The sequence below is a fragment of the Mobula hypostoma genome, chromosome 7 (genome assembly GCF_963921235.1).
Source record: "Mobula hypostoma chromosome 7, sMobHyp1.1, whole genome shotgun sequence".
Lineage (NCBI taxonomy): Eukaryota > Metazoa > Chordata > Chondrichthyes > Myliobatiformes > Myliobatidae > Mobula > Mobula hypostoma.
The window spans coordinates 55,621,868-55,641,015 of record NC_086103.1 but is presented as its reverse complement, the minus strand read 5'-3'; the positions used below and the strand labels follow the sequence as shown (position 1 = coordinate 55,641,015).

General features: G+C 37.3%; 1 protein-coding gene across 2 annotated transcripts; it reads right to left on the bottom strand.

Annotated features, from left to right (window-relative positions):
• Positions 1-3,185: 3,185 nt before the first annotated feature.
• LOC134349320 (G protein-regulated inducer of neurite outgrowth 1-like) lies at positions 3,186-9,868 on the bottom strand. Of its 2 annotated transcripts, none has more exons than XM_063053442.1 (3): positions 9,146-9,868; positions 7,440-8,554; positions 3,186-5,966 (listed from the first exon to the last, which is right to left on the bottom strand). In XM_063053442.1, the coding sequence occupies exons 2-3, from the start codon at positions 8,428-8,430 to the stop codon at positions 5,929-5,931; spliced, it is 1,029 nt and encodes a 342-aa protein (XP_062909512.1). In that variant the 5' UTR covers positions 8,431-8,554; positions 9,146-9,868; the 3' UTR covers positions 3,186-5,928. The 2 variants fall into 2 exon arrangements, with proteins under 2 accessions (XP_062909512.1, XP_062909513.1); XM_063053443.1 differs by having other exon boundaries at positions 9,020-9,156.
• Positions 9,869-19,148: the final 9,280 nt, after the last annotated feature.

The following is a 19,148-nucleotide window of genomic DNA, read 5'->3' as shown; positions in this document are numbered from 1 at the left end:
TAGCACTTGTTCGACTTGCAAGGTTAAGTGCCAGGAGGGGGATCAGTGGTGAGGGATGACTGGACAAGGGAGTCATGTTGGGAACGATCCCTGAGGAAAGCAGAAAGTAGGGGGAAGGGAAAGATGTGTTTGGTGGTGGAATCTTTTTGGAGGTAGCAGAAGTTTCTGGGAATTATGTGCTGGATGTGGAGGCTGGTGGGGTGGTAGGTGAGGACAAGAGGAACCCTACCCTTGGAGAGGTGGTGGGAGGATGGGGTGAGGGCAAACATGCGTGAACTAGAAGAGACGCGGTTGAGGGCAGCATTGAAGGTGGAGAAAGGAAAGCCCTTTCCTTTGAAGAAGGAGGACATCTTCATTTTAGAATGAAGAGCCTCCTCTTGAGAGCAGATGTGGTGGAAATGGAGGAATTGGGAGAAGGGGATGGCATTTTTACAAGTAACAGGGTGGGAAGAGTTATAGTCTAGATAGCGGTGACAGTCAGTGGGTTTGTAGTAGACATCAGTGGATAAACTGTCTCCAGAGACAGAGACAGAGAGATCAAGAAAGGGGAGGGAGGAGTCGGAAATGAACCAGGTAAATTTGAGGGCTGGGTGGAAGCTAGGGGCAAATTTGATGAAGCTGGCGAGCTTGGCATGGGTGCAGGAAGCAGCACCAATGCAGTCATCATTGTAGATCCCATATTTCACCTACCACTTTGTGTCTCTTCCTCCTCTCCCTCCTAACTCTGACTCCTCATCTTTTTTGCTCCAGTCCTGTTGGAGGGACGCAGCCCGAAATGTCAACTGTACACTTTTCCATAGATAATTGCAAGTTGTTGCTTTCTTTATTTCCCCTCTGTATTATGTTTGCCTAGGTGATGCAAAGATTATAAGAGAATTATGTGGGTCAGAGAGGGGATGTTTTCTGTAATAGTCGACTCATTGTACTGTGGGGCAAATTTGATGGACTAGCTGTTTTTTTTCCATTATTCATAGTGGTACATTTGTCTTCATTGTACAATTCATTTTGATGTAGTATTCGTCATAGATTCGTAGAAAATTGAGATAAAATTTTACTTTTAGCATTCCATTATAAAACCTTCTGAATGATATTTCTGACTTTTTGAGAATATGTAAAGCTTTAAATGGTAAGATAGCACTATATTGACAATATAAAGTCCTCGTGTTGGACATCTATTATATCATTTAGGAAGGAACAAGCAGGAGATGATTTTCAAAACTCAAACCTCTTCTCCCCAGATCATAAGATCATAGTTAGCTTCCATCATAACTCTAGCTATCTTGTTTCTTTATTGTTTGACACATAATTATTACACTCCAATTTAAAGTTATTAATTGCAAAAAAGTGTTGCAGTTACTAGGGTAGGTAGTGGATACAGAAGAGAGGAAATAGTGTGGACTAGCTTAAGGCTGGGGCATTGTGCATTAAACAAAACAGTGAAAATGATAGGGAAACACCAGACAGGATTGTGTGAGGAATGTCAGGAAGAGGAGTCAGTAGAATATGTAGTTCTGAGTTGCAGGAAGTATGGGATACAGAGAGAGATGATGAGAATTAATCTAAGGGAATTGGGGGTGCAGGAATTCACATTAAAAGGGTTGCTGGGCATGGGAGAGAGAGCACAGGTTAGGGTATTTTTAGCTTTCTTAAGGGGTAAAAGGGTTTTTTCATAGGATATGACTGATAAGCAGGAATAGGGTACTAGGATGGCCAAAGATCGGAGGATGAAGTGTAGGTTAGGGTATATGTGTGTGTGATTGGGTGAAGGGATTTAGAATGCAAGTCTACTGCACGCTCCAGAGCAGAAGGTGGCAGTAATGCACCATTAAGCTGGGTGCCAACTGCTGTAAAACAAGACGGAGAAGAAGAGGTTATTAATTGAATGAGCATTGGCTGTTCTTTATTTGAATAAGTTTTATATTTTTATCATCTTTTGTGTGAAGAGACATTTACTAACATCTACAATTTAAGTTTAATTTAAGCTCTGAATTTAAGTTTACTTCCTGTGGATTCCTCCACCAGTGAAACCAATTTCTCCATCAATCCAGTCAATTAATTTATATTAATCAAATCAGCACGTAATCTTTTATACTGAAATGAATATATTTTCTCCTCATAACCTTGGTGAGCCTGTGTTTCTCTTTGTGCAAAGGGCACTATATCTTTAGTAATGTATGATGCTCAGACTGTGCAGGACATCCTAGTTGTTGTCTAACCAGCAACTTTAGCAAACCTTTCTTACCATTATATACATGACATCCCATTATAAAGGCTAACAGTACATTAGACATATATTTTATTCCAGAATATTTTGTAAATGAACCTCTAAATTCTCTTTGAAGCTTCACCATTTCTACTAACCGAATCCATTTTCCTTTGGCCAAGATTGATAAACTTGTGATTACCAACACACACGATTAAAAATAGTGATTTCAGATGTATGGATGAGTGAATTCAACACCAGATGTATTGAAGGCAGAATGGTGCAATAGCAGTAGAAATAGACAGTATTGGTGATTGTGCGAAGATGTGGTCCGGAGGTCCAAATATGTTTCCAAGGTTGTCATCAGTAGGGTTTAGTTACAGCTCATTCCCAGGAAGAGGGCTAATATTGGTATCTGCGGAATAAAGTTTATGGAGAGAACTGAAGTAGTGGCTTCGTTTGTTTCAAAATTAAGGAGGAGGAAATATTTTCTGAACCACTTCAGTGTGCCGTTCAAGAAATTTGACAGTTTAGAAGTAATGAAGAAGCCAAGCAAGGTGCTGTTGGCGATCGTGTAGAATGCTCTATTTCTGGGTGATGTTGCCTAGCATTAGCAGGTAGATGAGGAAAAGGAAAAGGCAAGATGGGCACCACTGGCATCAGAGTGAACAGGAGAAACTGTTAGAGATGATTCACTGCTGTGCCTTGGAAGATGGACATACAGTCAGGTGACTGTGATCCTGCCCAGCTAGCAGGGAAGAGGAGGAACTTTTCAGGGGGACTACACTTACATCCAGCTGGATGGAAATAATGAGAATTTCTTTTAATATTGTTGAAACCCATCCTGAAGGATGTAGTAAAAAAGTTAAAAGTTAAATTTGCTTGAAAAATGTGCATGAGACCATAATATAACAATGCAATGTACCCAGAATCTTTCAAAGATGAACAAAACAGAAGGGAATAAAATCTGTTCTATTTAGCCTGTTTTATAGATTGTAATTTCTTTCCCACTATGCAACACATCTTGTTTGGGGAGGCAAAACAAGTTTACAGCACAACAAGATATTGTGGAAAATTCCTTCTTTGCTGCCTGAAGGCAAAGTGAGTCACCAGAATATATTTTAATTCATTTAACTGTTGATAATATCTAAATACATTATTGATTGAGATATATTTCCTTGTGCACAAATTCTATTTCCAAAGACAAGCACTTAATCATTGTGAAAGAAAATTAGGAATTTCTTTTTTTTCTCATATCCGTGCACATTGCGTACCTTTTTAATGTTAATTTTGAGCAGGGAAAATAAACAGTTTTCAACGTGACTGATAGCAAACAGCCTAATAGAAAATAGGTGAATAAAATTGTTCTTTTAAACGGGTAATCTTAAAAGAGTCAAGATTAAAATCAGTTGATTTAATCTAATTCAACTCTTCACTGTTTCAAAAGAATGAAATCCTGAAACTACGATTCATCTTTGCGATTTGGATCAAGGATGCTTTACATACAACCACAAAATGTCTTATTACCTCCCAGCATGGTTGGCGGATCAAACCACGTTAAAAAAAATTTAAAAACAACCAGGCTATTGTCTGCAGTTTTGTCTTTGATGTTCTAGCAATGAGACACAAAAAATATGTATATAGTGTAACCTCACAATTGTACTAAACTACATCAAGCAGGGTTCAAAAGTACATCAGCCAGTTGTTTAGATTCCCTACTACATCTTTAACACCATCAGAGAAAAATTATATTGTTGTACCTTAGAAGAATCGACAATATAGATAACATGCTGCAATGGTTGCCCCTTTATTACTAGCATTAGATAGTTATTCCTTCAGTTTAAATGATAATTCAATTCAACACATGCTGGATTAGAAAAAATAAAAATCAAGGAATCCATTTTAGGAGAAATGAACGGATTAAAATATGTAATATTTCAAAGGCATGTAACCAAAAGAGCCTTTGCTATTTCACAAGAGGTGCCCAGATAGCTTTGATAAATCATTTCTGTTCACATAGTGGAATTGCAAAATGGGATCATTCTGGTTTGAAACATTCGAACAAAGCTTAACATTCAAAAGCATATTAACATTTTGTGCTGAAAGATGGTATGAATCAGTTTGTTTGTGATGACTTCTAACAGGCTTATTAATTGAATATCAATGGATCTCATTTTTCATTGCTTGCTTTATGTGCATGGATCTTTGTCATGCAGTTACAGTACATTAGTGTTACTTAGTCATTGCTTCGCATCCATGCAGTACAAATAATCAGCTATTTAAATTAGTTAGAAACACATTGCTTTGTTTTACAAAATACATCACTGTATAAGTAACATAGGTAATACACAACACAGAAATGGCCAGTTACGCTCACATGCTCTACAAGTGACGTCAGCCATCATCCGAAAGCTCAAAGGTTGATTGAGTTGCGCAGTTCTGTGCTAAGATAAGCTTATCTTTAGGCAGATAACTTGCAACTAGTATTAGTCCATTATGTTTATATCACCCTCAGTATTATTACATACTGTACATTCAATATAAAGTTCTTTCCTCTTCAGTAAAAAAGTGGATCTCTTTTCATTTGATTTTGCTGGGGTATAATAAAAAGAAATAAACCCTCAAAGTCAAAGTCCTTTATATTTATATGGAATTTTGAGGCTTCAATTTTGTCTACCAGTTTTACCTTAGTTAACTTAAAGTGAGTGGTTCAGCGATAAAGTATTCAATGCTAAATGAAACCTGAAAAATAATTTTCATGTAAATATTTATAAATTACATATTAAACAGGGGTTATCCAGGTTAGGTATTAGAAATTTTCATATATTTCCATTGTATAGCTGGGGGTATGAAGGGTGCTGATAAACTGCTTTGGAGGCTGCTGAAAAATTACCCAAGCACCCTCAGCTGTGAAATGATTAAAAACTAAAAATAAATCAATATACTTTAATAATAAAGAGAAAAAAAGAAAAACAAATTGGCCATTAGAGTGTCAGGTGATGGGCTTATAGTAGCAAGGATGTCTAATGAGCTTGAGATAATACTTCCTTGGACCCAGGAGAAAATAAACCAAGGAAAAAATACAAACATTCTAGCTTGTGTTCTAAGATGGTTCATTTAAAAATAAACTAAGTATGCAATAAATGTTAATATACTATACATCACAATGCTACAAAATGCTATATGAGAACGGTTCTTTAATGTAATTTCAGCACTGCGAAGGATGATTTCAAGCAAATGATGTTCATATTTTAGTATTCTTAACAGATTTTGCTGGCTGATGCTACATAAAGAAATAACTACAACAAATTTATTTAACTTTATTCCTGTTGATATTCAAATGAAAGAAACAAAATGTCCCAACTGGAGAGTGTGATTGATATTTCAATCCATCCCATTTTATTGTGTTTTGAAACAACTGAGATTACATTATTTTAACAACCCACTCAGAAAATGATAATGGCAATCTAACAGAAACTTGACCTTGACTTTTGTTTAAAGAAATAACTTCTGGCATTGACATTAGTCACAAAACAGCAAGATTTTACAGAAAGCTTATATTGAGTGAATCCAGGATGCTTTTTCCACAAAGGAAAACAAATTAACGTAGAAATACTACAAATTTCTCCAATGAGAGGATGAAGTAAACCATAACACTGGGTGGTTATTTCTATCCATTCAACAAATAGTACCCAAAGGATCATTTCAAACACACATCATTACATTCAGCAGCTACTTCCTTCCATTTTCAGCTTTTGGGAATCTGAAATATCAATAATAACAATATATCATTTGAAGTGACAAAATACAAAATCTCGAGTCTATAATTATTTAGTATATACATACTACTCAATTCTAAAAACAGCTAGTAGAATATTACATAAGAAAAATTGCTTCACACATCAATTAAAATGAGGCAACTGCATGGGTGATTTTTATATATGTGCAACTGACAAATTATATTTAGTTAGAATAAGACCCAGACAGAAATCTAGAAACTATAAGAAAGATAGAAACAAAAATTGTCAAAAGGTAACAGCTTTCTATTCTGAATCTGTGCAATTAATCTCAAAATGTTGTGTTCAGTTATTCTTATGGCTTCTGGCTGCAAAGCAACAAATTTCAGTTAAGATATTAAAATCATTTTGAGAAGTCTACATTTTGTATAAATTAGAATTAATTTGCCTCTTACCCAGAAGGTTTAGTAAATTATGTACTGAATTTTTCAATTTCTGTAAAAAAAGTTTTTTTGCTGGAAATACAAAAATTAAAAAAGTGACAACTTTTAAAAATCAGTCCTACAGCCACATAAATTAATCTCCAACGATATGGTGAGACAGCCCAATAATTATTAGCTAATATCATCACAAAATCAAATCCAGTTGGTTTTAATCATCTGTTACAAACCATGGCTCCAGTGTAGAGGGAGACACCAACACAAGGCCAGTGATTTCCTACAGATAAAGTAGACTGCAAAGAAATAAGCAAGGCTATATCACTTCTGGGGAAATACCAAGCTTTTCAAAGAGAACAGTTTCAGAACACATGGTGGACAATACCAGAAAGCCTTCCTGCCAACCAGCCTTTCCCCTGTAGCTAGATAACGACCAACAGAACCAATTGATGGTGAGAAAATAGCACTCTCTATCTTTGTTTTTGTAAAATCAATGGACCTATGCACTGTATACTGTTACACACATATTACTCAAGTATTATGGAATGCAAAGTACTGTTGTTTAAAATTATAAAGATAGGTAAGGTAGATACATGAACAAATGAAATAGATTTTTAGCTTTAAGCATATTCATGCTTCACGTCTATGTAGTTATAATCTTTTAATTATCTGTGAAGCAGATTAATGCTTTATTAATTTGCCCAAGCAAAACATGAAAAAGATTAGAAACAAAAGGAAATGTACTAATGAGACAAACTTTTTCAGGTTTTGCAACCACTTGTCAACAGTCCTGATCAAAGATATATTACTCAGCTGCAGTGCTCCCACGAATACAACACTGTGGACCTCTAATGTTGTGTAGAACTGCCTGAAAAACATTGCTCTGTCTTCTCTTATTTTCTTCCTTTCTCAAAGATCCTTTCAATGAACTAGATTTATCATTTTGGTACACCTCAATATTTTGCTTTCCATGCTCCTCTATTTGTTTTTCCAAATGTTTCTGGATAGCTAGTCCAAGGACTTCGGCATCCAAAGATGCTCCATAGACTTCCCACGTCATACCTTTTTCATCCCACTGGACTTCCCGCACTGGCTCTGATTGGTCCTCTTCCGTGGCCTCTACTGAGACTTCTGGGAGGGTGGGCAATGGCGTCTTCTCTAAAGGTGTCATTGGACCAGTGGCAACTGATTTACACTGCACTGTTATATCCACTTGCATTTCAACATCTTTCTTCGGTGGCACAGTAACAGATGGCGTGACTGATGGACAAGCGGCTGGTTTTTCAACTGGCTGTTCTCTACAGCTGACGTCAGGAATTTTAAATACTGGGCAGTTATCTAGAGGCGCCATGGGGCTTGTGGCAACTGACCTGCTTTGCACTTGGATTGCGACCTGCACCTCGGCGTCTTGGCTCGCCGATTCCGACACCACCGATTGTGAAGGGCTTACAACCGCCCCCAAGTCCTTATTCTCCATCCCGATTTGCCGGTCATTTTCTGTCATGTTCCCAGCAGGCAGAACGGCAGAGTCAGCGTTAGTTTTCGCGATCTCTGCCGGACCAGAGGAGTGTTGGAGGTTACTGCAGTGGTCTGTTTCTGTTCCCGTGGTCTCCTGGCCATATCCCTGCAAGGGGACCTCGACATTTGGGTCCGAGCTGTCAATCCTTTTGTTTGCTTTTCTGTTTTGGTCTACTTCTGTGTTAGTGCCAGCAGTGTTGTTGCCGGAGTTGTCACTAGATTCTTCCTGCCCCCGTTCTTTGTTTAAATCTAGCGCCTGCCCTGGTGCTTCGCTGGGCTTATCCATTTCCGCGTTGGCACGTTTAGCGCTGATGTCTGGCGGATGGCTGGTGTTCTTATCGTTCAGGTTGCTGGCCGAGCAAGTGTTAGAACAAAGAGCAGAGCAGTTGGACTGGGTCGCTGGTTTCCCATCTTTCTCTTCTTGTACATGACAGGAGGCAACGACAACATCAGCCCCCGGCGTGCCCCTATTCTCCATCTCAACTGGATCTGAAACTGAAAACTGCAAACTGTTGAGATCTTTAATGGTTCCCATCTTGTTTCATAGTAACGTGGCGCTTTTGCTGAACTGGCTGGGCTCTCTCAATCCTTACAATGGGCTGTTTGTGTTTTGCTTAGGTTCCCTGGAGATTTCCATCGGAAAACGGAAACATTCAAGTCTGAAAAAGAGAAAACCGTGCACAAAATGAAAATGCAGATTTTTGAGAACTGTTCTTTCAAAAGATCAGCCAGCTTATTCAACGAAAGGACTAAAATAAAAATAATAATAAAATTGATCCACTGAATGTTGAATTTCGTAAACAGCTCGGTTCATCGCGCTGTTTAAAGCCGACTATCGAGGCGCACCGGGCGTAAGGGTGGCTGTAATATCGAGAATTTATGGGCAGCATTCCTCCCTTTTCTGATGACTAATTCTAACAGATAAAACCCTGACATTTTGTCCGCAGCCTTCGACCCTGAAATCAGTATCTTGTTAAATCATGCACCGGGGTATCCAGCAGCGTTCTCCCCTTTCTTCACCCGTTCACCACAACTGGATAGATACTAAACGAATCCGAACCCAATCCAGATCTCAATCGTGCTTATTTTAGTGTGTGTGTGTGTGTGTGTGTGTGTATAGTTACCTCAGCCCCAGGCTCTTGTCGACCCTCTCTCCCGCAATGAAAGGTTGTACACCCCGCATTTGTTTGATTTAAACGCGATGTTGAAGAGACCGGGGATCGAACCAGTGAACAAGCTCACCGCCTCACCTGGGGTCTGGTGTGTCCTGTGTGGCAGACAGAGGCCAGTGCCTCAGGGCTGGGCAGAAGTCCACAGGGTTCCGGAGACTGTCGAGTGGTTGTCGAGAGGAATGCTATTACGGAGACTTTCTTCAAAGGGTTTTCAAACGGTGTCCAGCTCCTCTAGGTTGTTCCGCTATCTCCACAGAATGACTGGAGCTGTGTCGGTGGAGGAGGCGCCTTTAGTCTCCCTGGAAACGTCCTTTATTTGTGTGTCTCCCATTGACACCTGGATCCTTTATCAGCATTGCATCGATATTCCAGTCTGCGCTCCAGTCCAGAATATTCGTTCAAATGTTAGATCTTTACAGATTAAACCATGAACAAATGTGAACAAATACTGCTGCGGACTACTATTGCATGTACTGAGCAGAGCAGGCGTGCAAACGGGGCTGTGTGGGAGTATATATCGCCAAATGGGAACGGTGACACCACCTCTTCCAACACTCCCCGCTAACAATGTTCACATTTACTTTGTTCTGACTGAAGTAAATGACTCCGAGCAAGGCCAACTTTCCCGACGTCGCTCCACTTTGCCAAATTTGTTCGCAAGGTTCACGCCAGCATAATGTAGAGACAGGAACGCTACAGGAACCGATTGCAGTATCTAAAAAGCGAGCAGTCTTTCATGCAGGGACAAGCTTTGTTATGTCTTCACAATCAATGGAAGTTACAGATTCTTAAAGATGAAACGTTTAAGTTATGTTGCGAGTGGTGTCTGATTAGATGAAGTAGGGGAGGGGGCGTTGGTGATCAATTCAGAGTCTGCGGGGAGTTGGGTTCTTTCTGGTCAGAGCCACATGAAATTAATTAGTGAAGTGCTACCTCGTCTGCAGGAGATGGCGGAAACTCCACTGCAGGGTTGTATAAACGGAATGATGGAAGATCATGTCAATTAATTGGATCACAAACAGGAGAAAATCTGCAGATGCTGGAAATCCAAGCAACGCGCACAAAAAACTGGAGGAACACGGCAGGCCAAAGCAGCCTCTCTCACCTGATCTCCTTCCCTGGTGCTCCTCCCCCTTCCCTTCCTTCCATGGCCTTTTGCCCTCTCCTATCAGATTCCCAATCGACATCCCAGCTCTTTACTTCACCCCTCCCCTGATTTCACCTATCACCTACTACCCTGTAGTTCTTCCTCCCCTCCCCCACCTTCTTACTCTAACCTCATCTTTTTTCTCCACTCCTGATGAAGGGTCTCAGCCCAAAATGTTGCCTGTTTACACTTTTCCATAGATGCTGTCTGGCCTGCTGAGTTCATCCAGCATTTTGTGCAAATTCATTGGATATTGGTTATTGTAGAATTCAATTCCAGAATTCATTCACAATTGGTACTTGATATGTGCAACTCCAATACTTGGTGTTTTCAGGCATGTGCCATATTTATCTGGAACTGTGTGTCAACTTCAGTATTTTGATTTTAATTATGTCCTCCCGTGGTGACCTAGTAAATGTAAGCTCATTGTCCACACACTTTAATGATATACTGTATCTTGAATAATTTGTGGGTAAGCAATTAAATGTAAATCCCAACCCCAGCTAACGAAATAACGACTGCATTATGCTCATACACCATCTAAGGTTTTGCCATTGTTGGCAAAATATCTGATGATGAAGAGGAGGCTACAGGAGTGAGATAGATCAGCTGTTCGAGAGGTTTCACAGTAAAAATCTTGCACTCAACATCAGTAAGAGCAAGGAATTTATTGCAGACTTCAGGAAGGGGAAGTCGAGGGAATGCAGACCAGTCCTCATCGAGGGATCAGAAGTGGAAAGATTGAGCAGTTTCAAGTTCCTGGGTGTCAATATCTCTGAAGGTCTATCCTGGGCCCAATATACTGATGCAATGACAAAGATGGCATAGTGGTGGCTATATTTCACTAGGAGTTTGTGGAGACCTGGTATGCACCAAAGACTCTCGTAAATTTCTACAGATGTACCACAGAGAGAATTCTAACTAGTTGTATCTCCATCTGGTCAAACTCAGCCAGATACACCATGGGCACTAGCTTCCCCAGCATTTGAGGACATCTTCAAAAGGCAATGCTTCAAGAAGGAGTTATCTATCATTAGGAACCCCCATCACCCTGTATATGCCCTCTTTTCATTGTAACCATCAAGGAGCCTAAAGACACACACACACTCAATGTTTCAGGAACAGCTTCTACACTTCCATCATTTGACTTCTGAATGAACAATGAATCAATAAATACTACCTCACTATTTTGTTTGCTCTCTTTTTGCACGCACTTAATTTAATTTTCAGAAATATTTCTTATTGTAATTTATAGTTTAAAAATACATAATGCAATGCACTACTGCCACAAAACAACAAATTTCATGACATAATGTTGCTGTTATTAAAGCTGATTCTGAGTCCTGATTTAGTCATTAACCCAACTCATAAACATCAACTACTGCAAATTGTAGAGGAAAAGCGAGTTCGTGTCCTGCAGACACCAGTGAATAACATGGGCCAGGGAATATCAGGGAATAAGAAGTTAGATGGAAATCAGAGATTGTATCTATATAATCTCACATAATGACTGTCACGTTGTATGCAACACATTTTAATTTAGAATCTTCACTTTCTAGATGGGCTTGCCGTGAAAATGGTTTATGAAGGCAGGGAATGTGAAAGACATTAATGCCATAAGTTAACTGGATAACAGAAGATACTGTTTATAAATGATTCCAGACCTGACATAAATCTAGTGTAAAAATGCCTGATCACTGTTAGAAACTGAAATTCTACAGACACTGAAGAATTACAGAACAAGAATGAGGATAAAGAGCCACAATGTTTCATGTATGGGAAGTTCACATCCATGAAAAACTGGCCACTGCATAAATTCAGAAGATAATGTTCTTCATGCCTTGAAATAAATTGCAGATTATACATTATCTGGACAGAATTTCTGACTCTGGCATTATTTATTTTTCACTTTTAAAATCTGAAAATTATACAGTACATGAAATTGTTAAATGTAAGGTGATTGTGTTTGACCTCTTTATTCTAAATCAAATGAGAAAATAACTAAAATGTATTAACTATGAAATTACTGATCTCTATTCCATAGAAATGCCTTATATGTTATGACTAAACAGCACAGAATGTAACTATTTTAGAAACCTAAACAGAACATTTCAGGAACACTCAGCTGGCCAGGAGCATCTGTGGAAAGAGAAATAGCCATAGCATTTCAGGTCTTCCTGCATTTTCTGCTTTTACTTTAGACTACCTGTGTTTTGTAATATGTTGATTTGCAATAATTGCCACACAAGCTGTATATACTGTAAACCAATCAGAACAATTTAAATGAAGTTCACTAATGATCATCAAATCCTCTCTACAAAAAGGGGAGCTGAAATTGCAGAATGGAAGCTGTTAAATCAAATGGGACAATATTCTTCTTCCAACTGACATAACCAAAATGAAATTAGTTATTCATCTCATTGTATTCATGAACTAATGGTTTTTTTTGTTGTGTAAAGTAATATACACAAAATGCTCGAGGAACTCAGCCAGTCGGGCAGCAACTGTGCAGAGGAACAAACAGTTGATGTTTCGGGCTAAGCCGCTTTATCAGCCGGAAATATCAACTGTTTATTCCTCTTCATAGATGCTGCCTGACCTACTGAGTTCCTTCAGCATTTTGTGCTTGTTACCCTGAATTTCTAGCATCTGTATAATCTCTCATGTGTATTATTTGTTATGAAGTAATATAACATTGTTAATAATTTGAAAGCCATAATGTAAATATTAGACCTTAAAAAGCTCTTTCCTTTCTGGCAATTATTTGTATTTCCTCATATGGAAAATTAATCCAATAGTGCACAAAGTAGATCAAGTGATCTATCCTTTCAACTTGACCTAATTTTAGCAATTGTTTGTATAGTATGATTTAAATTTTTTGTGAATATACCAAAAAATAGCCCGGATTCTTTTAGCTCAATGTTTTGTTTGTCTTATTTGCATAAGAGTCATCAAATATTAACAGGATTAGTTAACTAGTGCTTTATTACAAGTGGAACATTTCAGCTATTACTAAAGCTGTGAAAAATAATTATGTAAGCTGCATATCCTCAATGGATTTTAGAAAATAACACAAACATATTTTATCACTGTGGAAACGTGGACATAGTTTGAAAGGTTTGAATGCATTTGTGATCTTTAAATCCTGTTTGCTTGTGCATCATTTGCCACAGATCACATGCAGAAACATACTGCTAATAACTATGGATCCTGGTACATCTTGCTTCCAGTCAGAAAGCTTTTTCTGTACAGAAGAAATACTGTAATATACATTGTACAAAATATTAAAAATTATATTTTGGAAATAAAAACAGAACATGTAGCAATTGCTGACAAAAAAGGTCCACTATCAAGAAGATTTTAGCAAAAGCTGTTGTTGATTGGAGATGATGGTCTCAGCCTACATTGGTACTTTTTTATCTAAAATACCAAACTCTACAAAATTATCAATTTAACAAAATTATAGTAAATTATTACAACAAAATTTAAAATAATTAGAACTGTGCCTGTTAAAATATTTAATATACTATTAATATAGCTAAGTAATATTACATTGTTATTCGAGGGGAAAAATAGAATTTATTTTCGTCATGCCCAGTTATTTTCACACTGCCACTAAACCTACAATAATTGTAGATTTGAGGCACTACCTGATTACTGAATGGGCGCATGGAGGCTTTAAGGTTTGTAAATGGATGTATTATGTATCTACTGTAACTGTATGTTTTTGCAGACTAATATAACTGGAATTCAAGTTGGTTCTGTGGTATGTAAAATTTAGATAACATTTAGGTTGACTAATTATGAAATGGGTTAAAGCTATCAAAAGGTCAGAAAGAAATATTTGGTACATCGGATTACCAGTTATCATATTAGAGCAAACAATGCAACGTCTCTGTAGAAATTCCACCTTAACATTTTGTAACATATTTTGTAAGTCGCTATCAATGGCTGTTAACAATAAAACACCCCAGGCTACAAAATTCTATTAAAAAGACTGCATTATTCTTTCATATCAAAGTGGTATTGTTTATTTGGTATCCATTTCTAGTGTCAAAGAAAATCTAAGCCAAAAGGCAAAACATTTTGGAAACTCAAAGAAAATTATATCCATGAGTTGAACTTGAAAAAGGAAGAAATTGTTTGGGGCATATTTTATCGAATATGCAATGGTAAGTCAAAAAGAGAAAGAGGATTCAGAGTATGAATGCTGATAGATGACCAAAGTTCTCCTCAATTAAACAAAGGGCTTACAGGCCTACTTGTTTTATTTGCAAAGACATACAGTGGTCTAATTTTATTTTGAAGCTAATATTCAAAGCAGTCTGCTTATACATATTGTGCTTATATGAAGTACTTGGATTATTTTTAGACCTAGTGTTGGCAATGTCAATTGGATCAGCATGTCCTATTTCTAGAGCTTAGAGCAACAATTAAAGGCCATATAGTCCATTGAGGAATTTCTACTATTCTATTAGATCATGACTGATTTCTGACAACTCCATATGTTTGCATTTGCCCTGGGGAGAAGCCAAAGGGAGATTGCATGAGGAACATCTGCCTTAAGACCTTTAATAGTCAATTAACAAATTAGAACTGGTTGCTTTGACATTATTCATAGTAATTTTTAAAAAAAACAGGAATTGAACATTAACATTAAATCTTGTTTAGAAGTGTCTCTAAAAATGCTTCTTTTAAATATTGTGATAATTGTGCCTTCTTAAACTTTTAAAAAGATAGAAAACCCTTCATGCAGAAAGCCAGGTTGATTTTCACATTAATAGCACATTTGTTCATTAGCAAATCTATTTATGAAGAAGTTTACTGAATAGCTAAACAGTTGTTCTTCACTGTTGACTATTGCCGGGAAAACTACATTCTTTAAAGAGAACAGAAAGTATTGTCACTAATTGTGTCAAGATTTATATGATATATTAATACTTGCAAACTATTTGCAAAACCACATCATGTAAAACTGTAGCCATTTTTGCTTTATCTAGAGAACTAAACACCGGAGAGCAAAATTTTCATATTGGTTAGTAATATCTGCACATTTTGTATATTTTAAATCAGTTATGTACAGAATAATTTGATTAAAATTGTAGGTAGGCAGCAATAATGTATGTAACATTCCCTCATCAAGTTTTAATGATTTATGTACCAGGATATAATTTTAACTTATAGTGAATGTTCATTTCCATTAAGTCTTGGGCTATTGGAAGAGTTTTTACTGAAAGCTCCATGATTCCATGGAGAATAAAAAGCTGCACATTTAAAATAAAAACAGTTTAATTAATCTATTTGCATAAGTTTTAAAATAAACTTCTGAATTCATTTTCAATAGATCTAATCTTTGCCTTTGAGTGTATATATGGTAGAGGACAAATTCAGTAGGTATTGAGCAACCAAAAGCACAATGCTAAGGATAAAAGTATTCCTCAGTATATTAATGTTCAAGTTTGCTTCGTAATAGATGCCACATTCAGACCTAAAAAGGTTGAAAAGTGTACACAATGTCTTTACAAAATAACCAAACATAAAATCTAGAGTGAAGCATTCAGAACTTTTATATTTTATACATAGGTGATAGGATAGGCTGGCAAGGTGGTGTGATGGTTAGAAGAGCGCTTTACAGTGCAGGTGACCTGCGTTCAATTATTAGGTTAGGATTAAATTGGGGCTGGGCACTGTGGCTCGAAGGGCCAGAAGGGCCTATTTTGCGCTGGAGCTCGATAAATGAAATAAATAGATAATTATACATACAGATACTATTTGTATTTTGTAAAATGTTTAATTAAGTTGTCAACAGTACTCTGCAAAAGTCTTAGGTGCACATATATAAGTTTTTTTTTAATAAATAGAACATCAAGTAACTGAACAGAGGACTTAGACATGCATTGTGCCACATTTAACTTCTCTTATGGTCTTAACTGTTAAATATGAGAAAAATGAGCCACTTAAAATACGAGAAATACTCTACAATTCTGCTTAACTATAATTGTAAAGAATACAATTTTAATTGATAGATATCCATGGGCTTCCATCTTGGGTTATCAATAAAACATTAATTCTGTGTTTTGTGTGTTTCATATGGTCATGGTTAACCAACTTGAAGTTCATTTATTAGAAATGGGAATATCTCCTGTAATGTTTCTCATTGTGATGATTTTAACTAACTAAATTTAACATTGTAAGATTGTTTTTTTTCTTTTCTGAGTCATATTACAATTATATCAATCAATTCAGCAAGTAGAACAATGTTAATCATAAACTTGATATGGTTTCTGTCATCCTGTATTGTGGAATGTATAAGGGGAATGCTGGTGGAATTCAGCAAGTCAGGCAGCATCTATCAAGGGATAAACAGTCAATATTTTGGGTCAAGACCCTTTGTCAGGACTGGAAAGGAATGGGGCAGAAACCAGAATAAGAAGCTGAGAGGAGGGGAAGGGGTGCAAGCTGGCAGATGATGGGTGAGACCAGGTGAGCGGGGAGGAGGAGGAAGGGTGGGGAGATGGGGACAAAGTAAGAAGTAGAAAGGGGATAAATGCAAGAGGTAAAGGGCTGAAAAAGGAAGAATCTAACAGTAGAGGGTAGAAGACCATGAAAGAAAGGGAAGGAGGAGGGGAACCAAAGTGAGGCAAGAGGTAGTTGAGGAGAAGAGTAGTGATAAGAGGGTAACCAGAATGGGAAAGGAAAAAAAAAGGGAAAAAGAGGGAAGGGGGAGAGATTACAGGATTGATGCTACCTGACTCGCTGAGTTCCTCCTGCTTTTTGTGTATCTTGTTCTGGATCTTCAGCATCTGCAGAATACTTTTTGTGTATAAGGGAAATATTGTGTTGTTTTAAAGATGTCAATATGGTTGTATCTGCTAAGGTACAATGAATTAAAATGTCCTATATAATTAGGCATGACTATGAATAAAATGTATGTAAAACATTATTGAGCAAGTAAGAGCAAGTTGGGATTTGCAGTAAGTTGGTATATACATTGATGGAAGAGATCCACCATTTAAAAAAAAAGCAAAACAATACTATCTGGATGTTGTCATGGTGCTGGAATGAGAAGTACTGAACATGCTCTCTCCACATACAAAATGCTGGAGGAACTCAGCAAGTCAGGCACCATCTAGGGAGTGGAGTAAACAGTCGATGTTTTGTTTTCTGCTGAGACCCTTCATCAGGACTGGAAAGGAAGGGGGTAGAAGCCAACACAAGAAGGAGGGGAGAGGGGAAGGGGTACTGTTCATTGTTTTGATCTTAACAGTGTATTTATTTAGAGATACAGTGTCAAACAGGCCCTTCTGACTCACTGTACTACGCCGCCCAGCAGCCCCCTTTTAACCTCAGCCTAACACAGGACAATTTACAATGACCAATTAACAGCTATGTCTTTGGACTGTGGGAGGAAACTGGAGCACCTGGAGGAAACTCACATGTGTGTGGAAAGAATTTTTTTTAATACAGAGGACACCAGAATTGAAATCCGAACTCCAATGCCCCGAGCTGTAATAGCACCCCACTAACTGCTGTGCTGCTGTGGTACCCTGTATCAGCTTGTTAATAGACTAGAATAATTATTTTAATTGAAAATAGGACAAAATATCCCAAACTTCTGATTTTGGTTCATGCAAAATATCTTGGAGGTAATATCAATTATTACACAGGTCAATTAAAAATTAATAATTTATTCTATAATTAGATTAACATATTTTACCAAATTCTACATTTAAATTTCAATGCAGTATTTTGAACTAGCCATTTTCTGACGATAAGTTTCAATATGCAATCTGGTATTAAAACATATTCATGATTTAGATGCCTATCAGATAAGACGTTTTAAAAACTACCTTACGAGTTGAAGTGAACATTATTGCAAACTTATTTATGATTTAACCCAATGATTCCCAACAGGGGCAGTACAGCCCCCCACCCTCAAGAGGGAGTTTACATGTCCTAAGGGGGTGTTAGGGGAAATAGAAGTCAAAGGTGTTCAAGATACTTGTGGGGGGGGGGGGGGAAGAGAGAGATGGTAAGTGGCACCCTAACTTGAGGCACAAGACCTGACCAACCTTGTTAACTTGCTGCCATTGTCAACATGGATAGGCATTCCCAGTTTGTGTTAATGTTTACTTTTAATTTAGCCCTGTTAATGGTGGATAAATACATACATTGTGAACTCTGTGTGCATGAAGGTGGTGAAACCTTGAATTCTAATCCTACTAAGAAACAGAAACAAAGAAAGTGCATCAATACAATGTTACATACCTGGAGTATGGTTTTATTTCTGTTCCCATCAGATCAACGACAGCCCATATATCTTATTTGTAATAATGTACTGTCTAATGAAGCCATGAGACCATCAAGACTGCAGGAACTCTTCTGTAAAAGACACCCTGAAAAGGCTTCTTTTTGTATAACTCAGTTCCAGAAGATGAAAGAAGGATTTGAAAAGCTTTGCACACCAGAGTTATTTGCCAAGAAAGCTAAAAGTGACCTTGATAGTGGTCTGATTGCCTCTTATAACATTTCCAAAATAATAGCAAAGTGTGGAAGATCTCAGACAATTGGTGAAAGATTAATAACGCCTGCAGTATCCGAAATGCTCACCGCTGTTCTCTTTTCTTTCATTATTAATCTTTTTATTGATTTATAAAGAGCATAACTACAATTGAGAAGAATTATTTCAAATATGTATATAGTATATTTATATATATCAGTAGCAATATAAACCGAGATTAAGATAGACATTGTCAAAATCATAGATATTGCTAAACTAGCCTAAAATATATAATAAATAAAATGAAAATTACAATTCTCCTCTTATCAGTTGATGAAGAGAAAAGAAAAAAAACATTGGGTTTTAAGTGGGAAGAGGAAAGAAAACCCCCTACTACACTATAGAAAAAAAAACAAAAAAAAAGGGACTGGGCA